Here is a 21,761-nt window from a genome sequence, read left to right as displayed (position 1 = left end):
TGTTATTAATATATAACCATGCAGAGACCAGCTGCTGCTGCTTGCCCCTACAGAGTTCCACGTGTCAACAAGGCGCTCGTGCCAGGCTAGGTGCACCTCGAGTCCCCCCCCCCCCCCTCTCACACAGGTAAAGGCCTCCCGTAAAGTACTCGCAGACTATTGGGTCAAGTGCCGACAGCGGCGATGTTTCACTCCGCACCGCGCCAGGTGCTAATTTGAGGCCGAGGCGACCTAGGGGGAGCCCAGTCGCGGCTCAGACCAGCGGCGCTCTAACCTCGACACCACAACAGCAGCCACCACCACGGCCCTCGTGTGCCAGGCTAGGTGCACCCACAAGTCACCCGCCACCCATCTCGCTCACCTCGCCTGACGAGGCCTCGCCGCCCGCCGCTTGCGCCGCACGGTGCCCGTGGACGACACGAAGAAGGCGGAGTCGCCCAACACGCGGTAATGCTGCTGCTGCGGCTGCTGCTGCGGCTGCTGCGTCTCGCTGCCCCGACTCCCCTCGCCGCTGGCGCGACCGCCGCCTGGGTCCGCGATCCCCGAGTTCGCCGCTGCCGCCACCGCCGCCGTCTCCGCTGCCGCCTCCTCCACGAGAGACGACGCCGAAGAGCCCATTGGAGGCGCCAGGCCACCCAGCAGCCCCCTACCGTGGTGCACGCCGCCGCCGCTGCCGCCTCCTACCACGTGACACCCAGCAAGGGGGGAGGGGGTGATAATGACCCCGCCCCACTCGCCCCCCCCGCCCCGTTCGCCCCGCCCTCCCCCCGCCCCGTTCGCCCCCCCCGCCCCGTTCGCCCCCCCCGCCCCGTTCGCCCCCCCCCGCCCCGTTCTCCCCCCCCCCGCCCCGTTCTCCCCCCCCGCCCCGTTCGCCCCCCCCCCGCCCCGTTCTCCCCCCCCGCCCCGCTCGCCCCCCCGTTCGCCCCCGCCCCGTTCGAAACGTCGTGAGAATTGTTATATTTTTATTATGTTTTTGTTTCCCTTCTACGTGACTTTACCGAAAGAACCAAGAAGATGAATCTCTGCAGTCACGAAAGCTTTAAATAAAAAAACAAGTTTGTATCTTAACAGGTACAGCCCACTGAGCTATTCGCTTATTTTTCAGAAGCGATCTGCCCACTAATGACAGCTCAACGAAGTGGCTTTTGTGTAAATGTAAAGTGCCACACATTGGAAAATGAAAAAAAGAAATGTTCCGGTCCATGTGCGTCGGCGGTGACTCTGTCTTGCTAACGAACGCGTTGGGAGTCGGTTTGCTCTGACTGCGGTCACAGCCCAGAGTAGACCGTGGAACATCACGACTCGATGGCCGATTCACATACAGTCACACGGGAAGGATGTATCGTTGTCTTCATCGCAGCGATACACTCCGCTAACTCTTGACGCATTCATTTGGCTCAACCACGTTAAAAGTTCAATTGTATCTTTTGCTCTGCACAAGTGTTCTTCATTGCAAGGCCCGCGAGCTACTGGTGGCCTTCAGTGCGGCCCCCGATCAAAAAAAACACAATGTGAAAACAACACATCGTGCTGCTGTCAACCCCCAATGGTTTCAAGTGTGTGGCGGCCCTCACGCTGATGATGTATCATGAGCGAAAGTGGGCCCCCCTCTGGAAATTGGTGAGGAACACCGCTCTACATCCACGTCCGCCAGAGGAAGAGGTCACGTAATTGAAGGGTCACGTTCGGATACGTCCTGTGACCAAGTGAATCAGGCCAAAGCGACTGTAGTTTATTTGTTTAAAGTTGATTTTATTTAATCAGGCGAGAGAACCTAAGAGACCAGAATCGTACCATTTGCAAGAGTGATCACACAGAATATTTTTTTTTATCAAAATATGTATTTATACTGGAGAAATCCGATGAGCTATGAAGCTCTTTTTCACAGATGTCAAGTCGGGGTGGGTAAGGACATTACAACAAACAGTACAAAAACACGATAGGAGTGAAAAGTACAAGAAAGGTAAATAAATCACCTAAACACAAACAAATACAACACTAAACCATCCCATCCTACCAGGCAAAGCCCACATCGGTATTAACTTATTTTTCAAAAGCGACCTGGCCACAAATGATAGCTCAACAAAGTGGCACATCATTTGGACATTTACAGCAGCAAAATAATATAAATTGTCTAAACGTATATTCTTGGGTTTTTCGGTAAAGTTACGTAAATAGGTTCAAAGAAAATAACAAAAAAATTACCAAAAACTACGTTTCGATCGCAACACAAGTGGTCGTCTTTCCTGAAGTTATTTGTTATTTTTTTTTCTTTGAACCTATCTACGTGACTTTACCGAAAACCCCAAGAACATGAATTCCTGCAGTCACGAAAGCTTTTAGTTAATGTGTAATAAAAGACTTCGTCAGGCATATTTGCGGAATACACCACGCCGCCGTTGACCCTGACCATTGACCGAGCAACCCAACGTTCCTACCAGCTCCCTCCGCAGGAACGTGTTGCTGCGATGAGGTCGATGGGTGACACACGCCAGTGTCTTGGAGCAATGTCAATGCCAAGGGTGACTGCAGTCACTGCAGTCACCCTTGGCGAGCCACACGTTGACCTTAAGAGTCTTTGGCTGCAAGAAATTCCCACGTGGTAAGCCACTTCGTCGAGCGAGCATTTGTTAGGCAATTAGCTTCTGAAAGAGAAGCGAAATCGCTCAGTGGGCTTTAGCTGTGCTAATAATTGTTTTTGTTTTATTTGTGTTTTTATTTTTTGTAATTTCTAGAATTGAAGTTTTCGTGACTGCAAGGATCCATGCTCTGGTTTCTTTCGGTAAAGTCACGTAGGTAAAGAGAATAAAAATAAAATAAAATATAAAAATAAATTAATTAAATCACGACGTTTCGGGCGTCCGTCGTCAGCCGGGGACAACCACAGCAAGAAATATACTCTTAGTTCTTTCGGTAAAGTCACGTAGGTAAAAAATTAAATTAATAAAAATAAAATAAATTTTATTTTATTTTTATTAAAATTAAATTAAAATTAATAAAAATAATTTTTTATTTTATTTGCATTAATTTTAATTTCATTTTTTACCTAACGTGACTTTACCGAAAGAAATAAGAGTATGAATCCTTGCAGTCACGAAAGCTTCAAATCTAGAACAGCAAGAAACAATTGCTGAGGAAGGGGGAGGAGCCAAGCGGAGTGTAGGGGCGGGGCGTGGGTCAGAGGAGGGTGGCAAGCATCACCCACGCCCCGCCCCCACACTCCCCTTGGCTCCTCCCCCTCCCTCAGAAATTGTGTATTGCTGTGGCTGTCCCTGCCTAATGACGGAAGCCCGAAACGTCGTGATTAAATTTATTTATTTCTTTCTTTTATTTTTATTCTCTTTACCTACGTAACTTTACCGAAAGAACCAAGAGTACTTTTTGTAAGTTATTTACCTTTCTTATGCTTTACACTCCTACCGTATTTTTTTGTTTACTGTTTTAACGCTCTGACCCCGTGCCCCCTACTGGAACTTCTGTGACAAAAGAGCTTTTATAGCTCGTCGGGATCCATCCTCCAGTCATAAGGATTCGGAGCTGGGACTGGTGATGATGCCGTGACGCGAGGAGGGGGTGTGCGTTGAGGTTTACAGCCCTTACCGTCTCGTTAACAGCAGAACAACATTTGTGCTCGCTGTCGATAAAGTTAGACAACTCTGGTCACTTTAACCCACACACACTCCCACACACACACACTCACACACTTCCACACACACACACTCCCACACACACGCGAGCAAAGTGGGTCTCGTTATATCGGGAGGACACGGTGACATGTGGGAGTGTGTGTGTGAGGGAGTGTGTGTGAGTGTGTGTGTGTGGGAGTGTGTGTGAATGTGTGTGTGGGAGTGTGTGTGTGAGTGTGTGAATGTGTGTGTGGGAGTGTGTGTGAGTGTGTGTGTGGGAGTGTGTGTGTGGGAGTGTGTGTGAGTGTGGGAGTGTGTGTGTGGGAGTGTGTGTGAGTGTGTGTGTGGGAGTGTGTGTGTGGGAGTGTGTGTGAGTGTGTGTGTGGGAGTGTGTGTGTGGGAGTGTGTGTGAGTGTGGGAGTGTGTGTGTGGGAGTGTGTGTGAGTGTGTGTGTGGGAGTGTGTTTGTGGGAGTGTGTGTGTGTGGGAGTAGTGGGGAGCGGTAGTGTAGCGGTTAGCGCGCTGCGCTATGAACCCGGCGACACTGGTTCGATTCCCGCTCACGGCCAACACCAGTGACGATTATCTGAACCGGTTCCGGGCCTCCCCTAGGTCGACTCAGCCTCAAATGAGTACCTGGTGCGGTGTGTAAACATTGCCACTGGGGAGACAAAGGCGGTCGGGCGTGGTGCTGGCCACCCACCCCCTCGTGTACCGTTCCGGCCTTCATAGGTGCTCGCTAACAGCACTTGCCCCTACAGTCTGTTAAGGCTATATGGGGGATCTTTATCTTTGTGTGGGAGTGCGTGTGGATGTGTGTGGGAGTGTGGGAGTGTGTGAGGGTGTGTGTGTCTGGATGTGTGTGTGTGGTTGTTGGCGTCTCCCGGTCCACTCGTGGTGTCACAGCGCCCTGCAGCGCACGCTGCGTCACACAGCAACCTCGCACCAGACACCATCCATCTCGTGTCGAGTCTCTTCTTCTTCTTGCTGCTGCTGTTGTTGTTCTCTCCCCACCTCCATCGACACCTGCGATTCGCACGGTTGGCTACATATACACAAACAAAGCTCCCCCGTGTAGCCTTAACAGACTGTCGGGGCAAGTGCTGTTAGCGAGTAGCAGCCCCACACGAGGGGGGTGAGTGGCCAGCACCACGCCCGTCCGCCTTTGTCTCCCTAGTGGCGATGTTTACTATACACCGTACCAGGTACTCATTTGAGACTGAGTCGACCTAGGGGAGGCCCAGGTACCCGTTCAGATAATCGTCACTGGTGTTGACCGTGAGCGTGAATCGCCAGGTTCATTAGCGCAGCGCGCTAACCACTACACTGCCTACATACACACCACACTCTACACACTACACACTCTACACACTACACACTCTACACACTACACACGCTACACATACACAATACACACACACACACAATACACACATCCCACACACAGCCCCCACCCCACACACACACTCCACAACACACCACAGCAGCAGCACCACGCAGGAGCGAGAGTGCGAAGTCCACTCGCTGCTTGTCGCTCGGGGCCCCCCTCCACTGCTGCCTCCACCACCAACACGCGAAGTCGGCGTCCTCTCGTGCTGCTCCGTGCGAACTACGAAGTACGAACGGCGCCTCTCGTGCTGTCCACACACCCTGCTGCTGCTGTTGTTGTTGCTGCTGCTGCTGCTGTTGTTGTGTTTGTTCACGGACTGTCGGGGCAAGTGGCCGTGAGCGAGGTAGCAGCGCGTGTGCAGGCCGGCACCGTGGCACACACACGAGGGGGTGGCCAGCAACCACGCACGCCTTTGATTCTCACTTGAGGCTGAGTCGACCTAGGGGAGGCCCAGGTACCGGTTCAGGTACTCGTCACCGGTGGTGGCCGTGAGCGGGAGGGTTCGTAGCGCAGCGCGCTAACCACTGCGCCACCGCTCCCCGCACGCACTGGCTGTGACACTCGCTTATACTCATTGACACAACAACAACAGCAGCAGCCACCAGCCACTAAGTGTCGGGGATGTCAGGCACTTAAAGGCCGGCACGTGAAGTGTCGAAGGCTCGCTGCTGGCAGGAGGAGGTCACGGGCACAGACCCAGGTGGTGCCGTGGGATGACTCGACTGAGATGACTGCCAAGGTGATGGCACCACCAGCTGTTTCCCCCCTTCTGTGCCAACTTGCTGCGCTTTATCTGCCCGGCGCTCCGCTCGTTGTTGTGAGCGTCGCTCCTCTGCCCTTCGTTGTTGTTGCGACTGCCTCCCAAGTGACCCAGCAGCAGCAGCAGCAGCGTCCTTCACGAGCCTCTTCCGTAGAGGAGGCTCGTGAAGGACGCAGTAAAGCACAAAGACCCCCCGGTAGCCTGTAACAGACTGTTGCGGCAAATGCTGTTAGCGAGTAGCACCTGTGAAGGCCGGCACGGCGCACGAGGGGGTAGGTGACCAGCACCAAGCACGGCCGCCTTTGTCTCCCCAGCGGCGATGTTTACACACTGCGCCAGGTACTCATTTGAGGCTGAGTCGACCTAAGTAAAGCACACATACGCGCGCACAGGTGAGACTCTTAATCGCCAACTCGAGTTGCACGCGAGTCAATTCTTCCTGTCACCCACAACGATAGCCGAGGTGGTTCTTCACTTAGTCTCTGGAGCTAAGTGAAGTGGAGCCTGGATCGTGATGTAGAAGGGCGACCACAGCGCACTCAGGCTGTTAGGTTCCAGAGTCTGCGGGGGTGAGCAGCTTCAAGAGAATGCACCTCATCTGTGCTGGTCGCCAAAAGGCGTCGTTGTCTGGTCTGACACTGGTGGTGAGACACGGCCCTGAAGAAGGCTGCTGTGTATGGGGTAGACAATTCCATATAGTATCAGAACATATTATATTCTTGGTTCTTTCGGTAAAGTCACGTAGAAGGGAAATAATAAAATAATATTAATATAAAACAATAAAAATTCTCACGACGTTTCAAAACATCAACATGTTTTGCTTGCATGTACGCAACAAGTACTGTGTGGTTAATGCAGACATGATTCCTTGCAAAAGGTTTATATTTGGTGTTTGAACATCTTAACACAACTGTTGTGTTGCCAGAAAGGGTAAAACCTATTCTTTTTTTACATAATGGAGTGGACACCCAACGCTCATCTGAATTGACAGACTTGAGCCAATGGTGGTAGTTACACATGCCCATGGCAGCAGCTAGTCTATAGAAAATCTGCTCGTTATCAACCCCAGACAGATGATGACGCTGCTGATGTTGATGCTGCTGCTATTGCTGTAGTAGCATGATGCCAGTTTGCATGATGGTTATAACTCTCCGGTTTGAGTGCGATTCGTTTGGAACCGGTGTTAATTCATTCGAAAAAGTTGTTTCAGTTAACAAAGCTTGCTTCATGGACCTTGATCTTTGCCGTTGTCTAGATCCGAGAAGGCTGCTGCTTGCAGGACACGTGAAGCGCGATGTCTCAACACGACGAGTGGAGTTCTGCCGCAGCTGCTGATGTGGACACGGACGACTGCTTGCCAAGCTACACGCACCTCTACAGCCCCACGCTGCTGAAGTAACGCTGCTCGTCCAGTCCCACTTCATTCCAATAGCAATGCCTCACCGTTGATCGATCTTCTGCAGGCCTACTTTCCTCCAATAATCTGGGCCACAAAGTCCCACTTCATTCCAATAGCAATGCCTCACCGTTGATCGATCATCTACAGGCCCACTTTCCTCCAATAATCTGGGCCACAAAGTCCCACTTCATTCCAATAGCAATGCCTCACCGTTGATCGATCATCTACAGGCCCACTTTCCTCCAATAATCTGGGCCACAAAGTCCCACTTCATTCCAATAGCAATGCCTCACCGTTGATCGATCATCTACAGGCCCACTTTCCTCCAATAATCTGGGCCACAAAGTCCCAATTCATTCCAATAGCAATGCCTCACCGTTGATCGATCATCTACAGGTCTACTTTCCTCCAATAATCTGGGCCACAAAGTCCCACTTCATTCCAATAGCAATGCCTCACCGTTGATCGATCATCTACAGGCCCACTTTCCTCCAATAATCTGGGCCACAAAGTCCCACTTCATTCCAATAGCAATGCCTCACCGTTGATCAATCTTCTACAGGCCTACTTTCCTCCAATAATCTGGGCCACAAAGTCCCACTCCATTCCAATAACAATGTCTCACCGTTGATCGATCTTCTACAGGCCTTTCCTCCAATAATCTGGGCCACAAAGTCCCACTCAATTCCAATAGCAATGCCTCACCGTTGATCGATCTTCTACAGGCCCACTTTCCTCCAGGAATCCGACTCAATGAGTCTCGCTTGTTCCCACAAACGTCACGCCGTGACTTAATTTTCAGGGACAAGGCTGAGAGCATTGTACATGCACTGTGGTGGTCAGATGGTATGCAAGGCAGCACGGGAGTCACGCGCCGTGCTGCTGTTTGTGAGCACAAGTTTCCGTGTTGTGTCATCTCCTATTCAGCCGCACTCTTCCATAATCTCACTAGATGAGTCTCACTTTACTCCACTAACATGCCTCACCCTCACGTTATCTTCTACAGACCATCCTCCAGTCACCTGACTCAATAATCCCTACTCACTCCCGCCAAACACATTTTTGAATGCACGACCACCGCTTAGTCCTTCTGAACTCAGCCTCATGTACCATGTCAGCCAAGCAGGAATGTAACACTTCATCCTAACCACAAAGCAATCGAAGGGCTGAGTCATTTAAAACTCTAATATTTGCTCTTCATTTGACCATATGAAAGAATAGAATGTTACTCACGATTTGATCAATTGTTGCAATCCAGGGTCACGATGTGCGTCAAGAATCATTTGTTTTTCTCTAATTTGTGCTCTTATGTGAATCGTCTGTCTTGTATGTTCAGCCTCATTCCATTAGCCTGAAGGTAACATTTGCAGGACACGTGTAATTTGTCTAAATTGCGATTTGATGTTCGCATCGTGAGTCAAAAAAGTGATTGCGGTCGATGATTCTGTGGCTCATTGTAGGGTTACTGTGAAAGACAACGCTTTGTTACCTGTGTATGTGTCCTCCAGAGGGAGGGTGGCGTTCATCACTGGGGGAGGTTCTGGAATTGGCTTCCGCATCGCTGAACTCTTCATGAGGTATTTGAACTTCTCGTCTTTACGAGCATATGCAGTTCATTACAATTCTTGTGTCTGCCAGCGTAGAGGATTTGAAATCCATTATTCACACAAGATAATTAGAATCTCAAGATGCAGTACAGTTTGATGCACGTCACTGACACAATTGTGTGTGTATATATATACTTACTGTTTAAGGGAGAGGCAGTCATGGGCAGAGCATAAAAATGTCTGGAGCCTGGAATGAACAGGGTCGACATCTCGGGTGGCTGGTGGGAGTGAGTTCAAGACTACAGAAGGCACAACCTTCCACAAATAAAAACAATGATTTGGAGGTTCGACAAGAGAAAGGTTTCGTTGCTCGAGTGGAGAGCACTGCAGTGGAGTGGAGTCAGATGAGAGAGAGAGGTAGACAGGGTAGAGTCCATGGACTCGGGGTGTTCACCACAGACTGCAAGTGTTGTGTATGGCAAAGAGGTGGTTTCACTCAACTGCTTCTCCTGTCATCCTTTCCATCATTGTGCTCAAATATGCAGGCATGGCTGTGATACCATTATCGCAAGCCGAAACAAGGAGCGGGTGGAAGAGGTAAGCATGTCTGCCTGTAAGGTGTTTATCTGAGTGACACACGAAGATCACTGTATCATAATCATCCTTCCTTCATTCCAGCATATTACATCACATAGCATCGTAAAGTCAAAGTTCATTTGTACATGCGACCATAGTATCTACCTTGCCTCTTATCTCCCTCTTATATATCTCACTTTTATCTCATTAACCTTCATCTCTCATCACCAGCTCATCTCTCTTGTTTATCTCGCCTGCTTCTGACCATATCTCTTGCTGGGCCATAGCTCGGCAGGACACTCCCTTTACAGAACACATCTGCCCCGTGGCAGAGGTCGCAAACGGGTTTTGATTCCTTACCCGTACCCGTACCCGGCCGCACCAGGGTCGCAATCAGGTACCCATACCCTACCCGATACTCGGCCGGGTACGGGTAGCCAGGTATCGGGTAGGGTACGGGTATCGGGAACCCGATTGCGACCTCTGGGATGAAGCCACGTTGCAGGTGCGGGTGGGTTGATTCTAGGAACTTGAATTGTGAGAAGAGACAAGACGAATAAGAGACAAGACGTTGGGAAATGAGTGACAAACGGTTACTCACCAGTGACTCACGGCCTTCTCACTCATTGGTTGGGGTGAGTCACGTGCGGCTACCCGTACCCGGCCGCACCAGGGTCGCAAACGGCTACCCGTACCCGGCCGGCCGGGTACGGGTAGCCGGGTATCGGGTAGGGTACAGGTATCGGGTACCCGGTTGCGACCTCTGCCCCGTGGGCAGCCAGGAGAAGAACCCCGGTGTGGACTGTGCTTGTGAGGCGATTCCTTCCATGTAAGCGGTGCTTGCTCGCTGTCTGTGTGTGTGCGTGTGGTGAAGGCGGCCCGCAAGCTGAGGCAAGCCACTGGCCAGAGCTGCGTGGCCGTGACCCTTGATGTCAGGGATGAGACCTCCATTGAGCGAGCCCTCGACCTCGCCCTGGAGCGCTTCCCCCACATCCACATCCTCGTCAACAGTGATTCCTTCTTTTTATCTCCTCCATGGCAAAACATTACCTGGGGATTAAAAAATGTGATTTCCAAAGCATTTTTCTGAAAAATATGGCAGCGATATGGAAGTTCTCTAGAATGCCAGCATCAAAACCGTAGTAGGAGGCATTGCACATGTCCCATGGCGGCATTGTGCAAAATTTGACCCCCAAAAATGTTACCTAGTTCCGCCAATCTGAAACTATTGCATTTGTAATATTGGTGGCGTTCGATTCTTAAATGCTGCTGCTGCCGCTGCAACATTGGTGCTTCAAAATATTGTTTAAAAGAAAACTACCGCAGAAATCTAACAAATTACTGCAGGAAAAGTTTCCAGTGTATATCCCCTCGTGTTTGCACGAGCAGCTCCTGGCTCCAGTTAGAGGAGGCTTCAAACTCCGACTGTTCCCAGGTGGCAATTCATGCAGGTGAATTCACAAAGTGGAATGCGCTAAAAGTGGATTTTTAATTGGCGCTTGCTCAAATGGAGACCTAGAGACCAATATAGTTCAATTGATGCTACATGGAGGCATTGTGAGAAACTGGAATGCGATGATTAGTGGCTGCTCTCGTGGAGACCCATAGTGTCCCATAGAGAGACTCATACTCGCATAGAGACCAACTGAGAAACTGGAAAGCGCTGACAGTGAATTCAATATCAGCTCTTTCTCCATCAGACGGGTGCACGCAGCCCATGCAGTTTCCTAGGAGAACTGGTCTGGTGTGAGCCCAACATTGTTTAATCACCATCATGCATTTGCTTGCACATTCCAACCATCGATTCATCCAACCCGAAGCAGGAGAAGATAAGGTGGGATAGCATTTCCTCGCGGACCGCCACTTGTTCTCGTTCAAATTGTGCGTGCGGACGACTGCAGACGCGGCGGGAAACTTCGTGTGCCCCATGAGCAACCTCACCCCCAAGGGCTTCCGCACAGTCATGGACATCGACACCATGGGCACCTTCAACAGCAGCCTGGCGCTCTATCGACGCTGCTTCAAGGTCAGCCACATCGTGCTGCAAACACACCAGCCGCCTTCCAGTCGGGCTGCCACTTGAAACCATTTTTTGTACTCGTTTTATTATTATTTTTATACCAGATAAGGCCCACTCAGCTATATATTGCTCTTCAACAAAAGCCTACCTGGCCACAATTTATAGTTCAATGAAGTTGCTTGTCACGTGCACATTTATAGCAGACGAATACTCTATACGCGTGTTTCTAAATGTGGAGGGAAAAACCGGAGGACCCGGAGAAAAATCCACGTGACCACGAGGAGAGAGACACGCACACTCCAAATATACAGCAGCAGGCGTCAGGGTCGGGACTGAACCCACGACCTTCTGTATACCAGGCGAGGTAGTTAACATCTCGCCACTGTGACGCCTTGATGTGAGTTTTACCAGGATTGTGATGTTTGGTGTAGTATCTTGTCCTGGGAAATCTGTAAGTCTTCCCAGAACATTCCAGCCAAGTGTATTTTGTATTGCTTTATGTCACTCTACAGAAATGCATTCACATGTATTATAGTTCTACCCTCTTACGGTGTTGAGATATTCTTCTTTCCGTGATATATCCCAGTCTTTTTGTACCTCAAAGGTGGCAATCTTGCCTTACAGTCTTGCCTGCACGCATTATTGTCATTAATTCCTCAGCACTTAAATCCGACATCGGAATGGATTGCCTTTGGATTTTAACTACGTAAGCCTGGGCAATCTATCTGTCCAGCAGCGTTTGAGTGCTGTCTGTAGTTGTGTTAGGAAATATTTTTTTATATTCATATTCAGTAAAATGTATTCTGCAGAGTGGAGAGATGGTGCCATGGTTATCACACTGTACTATCAATCAAGCTACAATGATAGTTCGATTCCCGGCCACAGCTAACATCAGTGATAATTTCTGAACGGATTATTTGTCTCCATCCTTCAACCTGCATTGACCACCGTGCTGCAGCAAGGGCATGCGACCATCGTGGCCAATACGGCACGGGGAGAATTTTACCCAGCAGTCGATTGAAAAAAGGGCTGTAACTTTCTGTTACTTAAAATACTTCAGTCTGAAAAGTCTGTCAATGTTTGGTTCTTTCGGTAAAGTCACGTACGTATAAAATAAAATACACACAAGCGTCCGTCCCACCTGATGACGGATGCTTGTGTTGGGCCCGAAACGTCGTGATTTATTTCATTTTTCTACCTACGTGACTTTACCGAAAGAACCAAAAAGTATGGATTCCTGCAGTCACAAAAGCCTCAAATCAGGTCCGAAAAGTTTGTCAATATTTGTGATTACTTATCCATGTGTTTTTATTTTTTTACTTAAAGCTTTCGTGGCTGCAGGGATTCATATTCTTGGTTCTTTCGGTAAAGTCACGTAAAAGGGAAATAATAAAATAATACAAATATAAAACAATACAAATTCTCACGTTTCGACAGCAACACAAGCAATCAGCAAGAACATTTTCCTGCTGTGGATTTCACATCTGATGATTGCTTGTGTTGCAGCCGAAACGTCGTGAGAAATTTTTATTGTTTAATATTTGCATTATTTTATTATTTCCCTTCTACGTGGCTTTACCGAAAGAACCAAGAACATGTGTTTTTAGTTGCTCATATCATGTATTTGTGTTTATACTGACAATGCACGCGATTTATTTTTTCAAAATGTAAACAAATATCGCAAACACGATATCGAATTTCTGGTTTATAACTTTTCTGGTTTAGAACTCTCCATTGTCACGTAAGCATTTAAGACCATGGACTGGAGGCCGATAACAAGTGGCTGAAGTTCACTGGCACCGATAAACTATCACAACTGGGCACGAGAGGCAAAGAGGGCTGACAATGTTTGTCGACTGCAGCAACAAACACTCGTATCTTGTTTTGGGAGGTCATGGTTAAAACAGCCCGGCGGTCGCTCATTCCCCACTTGTTTCAGAGGTTCGCAATTCGAACCTGGCTGGCCGCCCTGGTTATCACTGCTCGTCTATTAACCATCAAATGCATACAGTCTGCATCGCCTGCGGACATTCACGCGATTAACCTAAACGTAATGGCAAGTAGTTTTCACGTTATTTTGGGTACGTCGAATAACTTTTGATTCGTACACATGCGATTCCATGTAATATCATGAGCCTTAAGAATCAATATTGATAAATACAATTGTGAGAATTGAATGTGTGAATTTGTATGTATGCACTGCGCTACGAAGCCGGTGACCCAAGTTCAATTCCCGCTCACGATTAACATCAGTGATGAATATCTGAACTGGTCTTGAGCCTCTCTTAGGTCGACTCAGCCTTAAAACGAGTACATGGAGCGGCGTGTAAACATGTTGCTGACCACCCGCCCCCTTGTTTGCCATGCCGGCCTTAATAGGTGCTCACTAACAACACTTGGCTCAAGAGTCCATTGAAGACGTCATGGGGGAGCTGGGGGGTGCACCTTTATCTTTTTGCGTAATTGTGTGCAAGCTCTTGCGCGTGTGCGTGTCACCAGGAGCACGGAGGGGTGATTGTGAACATCTCCGCCACCATCAGTTACAGAGGACAGATGCTGCAGGTTCACGCCGGGGCAGCCAAGGCAGCCAACGGTGAGAGAGCCTCTCCACAGCGGCTACGCCATGACCGTCGCAAAACAACCTCACCCCGGCGATCTCCCAAGACATTCGGCAAAGCGTGCCGTTGTAATTCTGCTTTAATGCCGGCGGCTTTTTACTTGGTTGGTGGCCCCATGAAGTGTGTGGTGGGTGTGAGCGCATGCTTCTATGTATGTATGTATGCACGCAGGGCTACGTTGTGGGCAGCAGAGGGCAGTGAAGGCAAAATCAGTTGCTGTCCCTGCACTGTGCGATGCTCCCACGGTGATGCTGTGCCTTCACCAACCCGTACTCGCAAACGCGGTGCAGCACGACCCAATAATATAACCTGCACAGCTCTCACGGTATGGGGTGGCCCTCATCCAGCGGTGGATTGGCTAGAGGGGCTGTGACATGGACATGGTGTGGTCGGTGTGATTGCATTGGCTGTGTCTGTACGGGCTTGTCTCGCTTGGGGAGCGAGATGCGCTCCGCGAAAATTGCTCGGTTGGCGAACATTTGTTAAAAGGATAGTTTTAACATCGACTCCCGTGTTAAAACTTGTCGTGCGCACCGTGACGCATGTCGATCGATCGCTCTCTGCTCGATAAGCGAACATTTGGCTCGTTTTGGGAACAAATGGATCTAAATTCGCATTGCCCGTGATGGCGAATCCGTGTAGAAAGAACTCCTCGCTAAACGAGACTAGGCTGTTTGTGAAAATGTAGTGACGCTTGTGGCCGTGTTACTTTTGTTTAGATGCGATGACAAAGCACATGGCGGTGGAGTGGGGGCCGGACAAGGTGCGCATCAACAGCCTCGCCCCGGGGCCCATTTCAGGCACGGAGGGCATGCGGCGGCTTGGTGAGTGGCTCACGGTGGCGGAGGATTTACACTCCGCAGTGAGCAGTCCTTCGGTCATGTGACCACACTCCACCACGCTCATCAGTGCGGGTTGGCGGGGGCGGCGGAGTTTGGATGTACACGACAACGACGGATGTTGCTGTACTGCCCCTGGTTGTCTTGTTACGCACGATGATGCAGGGGTGTGGTCACCACCGAGGACAACTTTAAGTTGCACAAAAATTACTCCCGGAATGAATAGCTGTACACAAGGCATCGTCAGGTTTTCCTACTTCGTTACACAAAGCACTGCAACGTTTATTTAGTCTGCATCACGAATATTAAAAACATACGCACACGCAAACAGTGCTGTTATCGCCAGCCTAGAGTAAATGCTCTGCACTGACCCAACGCGGCCGTTGTCTTTTGGTTCATGTCTCCAGGCGGTCACCTGAAGGGGCAGAATCCCTTCGCCTCCGTGCCGCTGGGGCGTGCGGGCACCAAAACGGACATGGCACACTGCGCGCTGTTCCTCGCCAGCCCCCTCGCCTCGTACGTCACGGGCTCGACGCTTGTCGCCGACGGCGGCGCCTGGATGACTTCCTCCAACGATTTCAACGCGGTCCGAGCCGGTCTCGTCACCTCCAAGATGTGACCCCCCCCTCTCCCCTTCACCGTCGGTCTCGCCAAAGCATTTTGCGCTGCGGCAAATCGCAGGCGGCGACGCAAACCTCCCAAGTTTCAAACAAAAAGAAACTCGACACACTGGTCAACAACGCCGCCTTGAGCGGGTAGAAGAAAAAAAATCGAGAATAGGCGACGTTTCTCGGCAACGACGCTTCTGCACGGCAGACAAAGTGTCGTACACATTTCTTTGTTAATGTCCAAGAAGGCTGGCTGCATTGAGCCAAGACTTTCACTCGGGTTCTTAGTTTGAGTGGAAGGAAACTCTAGTACAGACAGTCCACAGAGATTAGTTGATTAGTTGAGATTCCACGATATATCACGGAGCCCTGTGCTGTCCCCGCACCGATTTATCACGGTTGTCTACGTACGGTGTGGAAGAGATTCGACGTAAACACAAACAAATGTGTTTTTTAAAAATGTTTCTCGGTGAACAATCATAAATTGATACACGAAGTTAATGATTGTTGAAAGTTGGGCATTGCATGATATTGGAAAGCGAGGGTGGGCGTTGAGATTGACGAGCGGCAGAGTGAGACCAGTGGGTGGAGTTAAGCGGTATCTGCTGCAGGCTGCATGAACACTTTGAAAATGAGGGGGTAGCATTTGCAAGTACAGTACCAATTATATGTGTGAAAATTGCACACTTGATAGTCGGTAATGCTCACGATGATGCGGTGAATGCGCACGTCTTGAGGTGCTCCGAAATTGTTGGTGTGGCAAATTACCGGCCTTTAATAAAAAAGAAAAGTTGAAACTCCTCGAAGTGGTAGTGCCATATTTTTGGTGTCCGGCTGTAAAAACACAAAGCGTGTTTTTGTTTTTTTTGTATATTCCACCCATCTACGTGTGCTCACTGCCGTGCGAAAACAACAAAGGGGGCTGCGAACTTCGTGCCCCGTCCTGCACGGTGCTGCGAGCCTGGATTTCTTGGGATGACCGCAGGCAAACGGGCTGCGAGCGTCGAGTGCTTTCTTAAATGCGGACGACGTAAGATCCGCTGGATGTCGAGTAGCGTAGCCAGCGTTTAGGGGGCTCCCCCGACAGTGCCGCCCCCCCTCGGCCCCCCAGCGTAGGGCGCAGGCAGCCGATGCGAAGCCCCGACATGGCCAGGCTTGGAAGGTCAAAGGTCAACGCTACGGGGCCCACTTCCAGTCGAGCCGAGGGCCTGAGTCCGGGCACCTCCAACTGGAAAACACGTGAAACGGCGCGCGTAACAATGACGCATGGGAACTGGCCAGCGAGAGCACCTCTCTCACGCGCCGCTGCTAAAGTGAACAGGAGGTGCAAAACCTAAATATTTGTTAAAAACCCCCGGGGGCAAAAATAAATGAAGGTGTTAATTTGCACCGATATGAGTGTTTTATTGATAATGCAATCAAATAAATCCGTGCAGCCCTTTACCAATCGACTGCTGGACGAAGGCGTCTCCGGTGTTAGTCGTGGGTGGTCGTTTGACTCAGAATCAGAATATTTATTTATACTGGAGGAATGCAAGGAGCTATAAAGCTCTTGTTCACAGATCTCCAGTCGGTCAGTGCAGGTTGGTGAAGGTGCAGTGGCCAGATCCACATCTGATTCGAGTCACCACTGATGTTAACCATGGCAGGGAATCGAACTTAGATTGCCAAGTCCCAGTGCCGGGCCGTGTATTTTACACCGAGGCCTTCAGTGCTATCCTCCCGCAATGAAACCGCCTTCGAATAACCTCACCATGACACTAGGGCTACAGGCTGTTGTCATTCGACGTAACCACCCCATATTCACAATGACAGTAACATTTGTCGAGTGGAATAAAGTGATTTAACACGAGGCTCAACACCTATGAGAGTTACAATACACTAATTGTAGAGACATGAATACATGGTGACTGAAACCATCAAGGATGTACCACTATTACGCAGTATGACAGGATGCTGCATCACAAATAGACATCGCATAGCCCAAATCAATGTCATTACCAAAGAAACAAGAACAAACTCACAACAACCAGTCACATTTACTCATACGACTACCACGCAAGCAAAAATGCCGTAAAACACATAACACAATCAGGATTCAACAGGTTTCCCCGCAGAAAAAAAACAATCTAAACGTCACGAAATAAAGTTTAAATAAATCTTAGATGATGCTACATTACGTGCTCGCTAGTTTTACTTCAGTTAGCTAACCGGCCCTCCGATCACGCCACACGAAAAATGCTAACGTAGGCGGCTGGGCCAGCTAGAAGGCTCCGGCGTGTCAAAGAACACGCCCTCCATGGCAAACTCGACATCTGATTGGTTAAAGAATCTGACAACAACATCGTCCCCATTTGCTTCAACAGCAGAGGGGATTCACTCGACATTCTGAAGGCCTCTGGGTAGATGTTTCACCCGGAGAGGCGGAGACAGCACAGGTGGAAAATCTGATTGTATAAAAGCTCAAATTTATGAGTTGCACTGGAAGCAGCGCAACTGATGGAGAGAGTAGCAATGAAATGACGTTAATAGACTGCTCTTTGGTTCTTTCGGTAAAGTCGCGTAGAAAGAAAATAAATTAAATAATAGAATATGACGTTTCGATTACAACACACCCATTGCAGCCAGCACTGTGGATGAGTGGACAAGTCAGATGTGATGATGCACTTGGTGCTAATTTTCAGGTTAAGCTATGAATACAGATCACTGTTTTACTGGTAGGAACCTCCTGGTTACACCAGCCCACAGGGGATTATTGTGTCCGTCTGTCGGAAAGACAGCGTCCGAATGGCTTTCCGACAGCCCTGTTCTTCACCTGAGGACGGCTGCTTGCGTTGTGGCCGAAACGTCGTGAGAATTTTATTTTATTATTTCCCTTCTATGTGACTTTACTGAAAGAACCAAGAAGATCAATCCCTGCAGTCACGAAAGCTTTCAATCGAAATTTCTCTGATTTGTGTTTGTTCCCCGATAGGCGTGTTCCTCTTCCTATCGGTGCAAGCATTTCTCCACGCTTCGGTCACCCTGAAGCATTTTGTCCGATATATGATTTCACAACAACGCAAAGAGCTGCATTGCATGCACAGAAGGCCTAGGCGTCATGCAAAACCACCAGCTCAGAAGAACTGCTTTGTGGTCATCTTGTCTTAGAACCTAAACTACATTCAGAAAATGTTTCCAGGCAGGCAGCAGTCAGACAGACACAACCCCACATTGGTTTTCTCCTCCGCACACGGTACAGTCACCAATGTCTCTTGTGGCCACGTGCCTCTGCTAGGACATACGTGCGTCCGATTCATATTTCAACTTACTTAACGTGGTTTGGATTCAACAGAAATGTTTACTTCAGCACGATTAGAATATCGGGATGGTTTGAGCCACTCCACAAAAATCAACTCAACGAAGGCTTGCAAGGTCAAATCCCAGCTCAAATTGGTCCGCTCAGCCTTTCACTCCTCCGAGTTCGGTCAAATGAGTTACCCCCTCTTGCAGGAATCGCCAGCGGTCGGTCGCCACCACTGACCAAAGTCCACCCTTGCTAAACACGACGCGCACAGCCGCACGAGCCGCACGTCAATGCCTACGGTGACACAAAATGATCGGTGTGCGCTGGCAATCCCTGCAGCCTAGCCCGTCAGCAAGTCTTATTTCATACGTACGCGAGAATGCATCACTGTAAACCGTAATGCTGCTGCTTGTTTTGTTTGTTCGCGGTACGCACGCGGAAGATGGCGGACAGCTGCGATCCACCGGTGATGCGCGGAACGTTCCACACGACGGAGCTGCTGTCGGGCTCCAACGTCGCCGTCTGGTCTGGACTGCTCACGTCACGCGACAAACTGAGACGCACCAACGCACCGCTGTGATAAATAGACAGCGAAACATGTTTGTAATGTAAACAGTTTAACTGGAGGCTGACAACCAAGAGCGATGGAGGTGAGGTTTGGTGGGTCACGTCGAGGTTAGTGAAATTCCCAAACCCACTGGGCTGTAAGGTGGCTGGGAGCTGGCAGCATAGCAAGTAGGTGTGCGAACGCATCCATCTGTGGGGATTGCTACCCCCTCGTGTGCATGGCTTTTTCACTTATTTGTTTTTTCCCCCCACAATCATTAAAATGGCATTGGCCAAACGACCCAATACTCCCGCACTAGTCTTGGGACTTGGCAAGGCTTTTCTTGATAAGTTAATGACGTTAAAACTTACTTGGCTAACTTTTTACTAACACTGCGCATTTAGTGTTGTGCATGTATCATTTTAAATCTTCTTACCTGATCGCGCTTTTCGGAATAGGCAACCGGACCATCATATTTGTAGCATGACTGTGGAAACAAACCACTAACGTCATGGACATCATCATCATAAACAACTTCATAATCACATCCATCATCATACATTGCAGTATTTACAACATTACAACATAATTAAATGCATTATCATATAACATTATTGTACAATGGATGATAATGTTGGATGATAATGTTGTAATACTTCATTATCATATTTTTCGATTTAAAGCTTTCGTGACTGCAGGGATTTATATTTTTGGACCTTTCGGTAAAGTCACGTAGAAGGGAAATAATAAATGATGTTGTAAATACTGCAATGCACAGTCCATTGTCAATTCACCGCTAGATGAAGGCATCCCCACACCGTGTCAGTGATGGAGATTGTCTGACCATACTTCACCACGCCGGTCAGTATGGATTGCTAAAAGTGGCATGGCGGGGGGGGGGTGCTCAGGACCGGTTCAGATATCGCTCGCCACTGATACTGCCCATTGCCGAGAATCAAACTCAGGTTATCCAGTTAAGAGTGCAGTGAGATAACCACTCCTCCACCTGTCCACCCACATGCAGAAATAAAATACATACGCAGGATAATAAAGTCCATAAAACCTTATGACCGACCGTTTCTATCTATCCCATTTTCTTAACTACCTCGCCTGGTATACAGGAGCTCGTGGGTTCAATCCCAACCTTGACGTCTGCCTATTTGGAGTTTGCAGTGTCTCTCTCCCCATGGCCGCTTGGATTTTCTCCGCATCCTCCGGGTTTTTCCCCTCCACGTTTAGAATCAACATCACGCGTTGAGAGTATCTGGCTGCTAAAGATTGCCACACACGATGATGATGATGAGCTACTTCGCTGAGCTGTCATTTATGAGAGCCAGGATCTAACCTGTTCAACTAAAAACTGGTTTAGTTATAGTTTAGTAAGGAAGCTGTATACCCTACACCTTCCCCGCTCTCGAACATGTATTGCTACTTCATGCAGCGTACAATTGCACGGTATTAAAATGTTATTTTGAAGAAAAAAAACAATGACTCATCCCATGGCCCACATTTATGCAGTGTGCAGGCTTAACGACCTGGTGTGTGTTGATTTACTACAAACCAACTACACTGCAGAGACACAAAGCAATGACTCAATAGAGAAACAGACGTACATTGGTAAACGAATAAATGCTCAGTGAATGTTTGAATAAATCGGTGTGGTTATTTTAAGAGCAAGCGGGCGCTACGGTGAATGGTAAATGTGCCCCAGTCCATCGCCATTTATAATCTACTCTTGCGCTCATGATACACGGCGTCGCGCCACGTGTGTGACAATTGATTGTTTACGATGAATGAAAATTATCAGCAAATGTTACACGTTAATGCCACTGGAATAAAATGGGAAAGCATAAGACAGATGTTAAAAGTTAGATATAAAAACTAAATAAAAACACAAGGGAACTGATTCTATGATCTAAATGTGACTTCATCAAACGGAAAATGTATGTGGGAGTAACGATTATCTGAACCGGTCCTGGGCGTCCTCTAGGTCGACTCAGCCTCAAATGAATACAGTACCTGGTGCAGTGTGTAAACATCACCACAAGGGAGACAAAGGCGGCCGGGCGTGGTTCTGGCCATCCACCCCCTCGTGTACTGTTCCGGCCTTCATAGGTGCTCACTAACAGCACTTGCCCCAACAGTCTGTTAAGGCTATACGGGGGATCTTCATCTTTGCAGTGGGTAGTCCCCAGCGACCCGAGTTCGATTCCCACTCACGGCCAACACCATTGACAATTATCTGAACTAGTCGTGGGCCTCCCCTAGGTCGACTCAGCCTCAAATGAGTACCTGGTGCGGTGTGTAAACTTCGCCACTAGGGAGACAAAGGCAGCCCGCGTGTGGTGCAAACCACCCACCCCCTCGTGTACCATGCCAGCCTTCATATGTGTTACTCGCTAATAGAACTTTGCAGTGGTTAGCACACCGAATCATAAACCTAGCCACCCAAAGTCAAATTTCTGGGCCACAGTTCACACTAGCGGAGATTGATGTCTTAACCAGTCCAGGGCCTTCCCCACTTCATCAACCTGCATTGACCGGCG

General features: G+C 49.1%; 3 protein-coding genes across 3 annotated transcripts in view; 1 reads left to right on the top strand and 2 right to left on the bottom strand.

The window, feature by feature from the left end:
• The window catches only part of CAPN15 (calpain 15), a 30,336-nt gene extending 29,670 nt beyond the window's left edge, over positions 1-666 (bottom strand). Inside the window, exon 1 of the mRNA XM_078872639.1 lies at positions 362-666. Within this exon, the coding sequence (XP_078728765.1) occupies positions 362-618 (257 nt within the window). The 5' untranslated portion in view covers positions 619-666. The remainder of the gene's footprint in view (positions 1-361) is intronic.
• A 4,433-nt stretch (positions 667-5,099) lies between these two features.
• On the top strand, positions 5,100-15,393 carry DECR2 (2,4-dienoyl-CoA reductase 2). The gene is made up of 9 exons (XM_078872667.1): positions 5,100-5,241; positions 7,031-7,170; positions 8,683-8,751; positions 9,267-9,318; positions 10,172-10,307; positions 11,199-11,323; positions 13,817-13,910; positions 14,655-14,759; positions 15,182-15,393. Exons 2-9 carry the CDS (start codon positions 7,070-7,072, stop codon positions 15,391-15,393), a joined length of 894 nt encoding a protein of 297 aa, XP_078728793.1. The 5' UTR covers positions 5,100-5,241; positions 7,031-7,069.
• AP4M1 (adaptor related protein complex 4 subunit mu 1) overlaps positions 15,018-21,761 on the bottom strand; it is a 19,162-nt gene continuing 12,418 nt past the window's right edge. The window contains exons 13-15 of the mRNA XM_078872662.1: positions 19,652-19,702; positions 19,104-19,221; positions 15,018-16,610 (exon numbers count right to left, since the gene is read on the bottom strand). Coding sequence (XP_078728788.1) covers positions 16,398-16,610; positions 19,104-19,221; positions 19,652-19,702 — 382 coding nt within the window. The 3' untranslated portion in view covers positions 15,018-16,397. The remainder of the gene's footprint in view (positions 16,611-19,103; positions 19,222-19,651; positions 19,703-21,761) is intronic.

Source organism: Lampetra fluviatilis, chromosome 35, assembly GCF_964198595.1.
Source record: "Lampetra fluviatilis chromosome 35, kcLamFluv1.1, whole genome shotgun sequence".
Taxonomy (NCBI): domain Eukaryota; kingdom Metazoa; phylum Chordata; class Hyperoartia; order Petromyzontiformes; family Petromyzontidae; genus Lampetra; species Lampetra fluviatilis.
Note: the sequence above shows the minus strand (reverse complement) of the source record. Positions and strands in the feature narration are given on the sequence as shown.

Coding starts and splice junctions, on each gene's coding strand:
- DECR2 (XM_078872667.1), top strand. CDS start 7,070: ATGTCTCAACACGACGAGTGGAGTTCTGCCGCAGCTGCTGATGTGGAC. Junction 7,171..8,682: donor TACAGCCCCACGCTGCTGAA/GTAACGCTGCTC, acceptor TGTGTCCTCCAG/AGGGAGGGTGGCGTTCATCA. Junction 14,760..15,181: donor GGAGGGCATGCGGCGGCTTG/GTGAGTGGCTCA, acceptor TCATGTCTCCAG/GCGGTCACCTGAAGGGGCAG.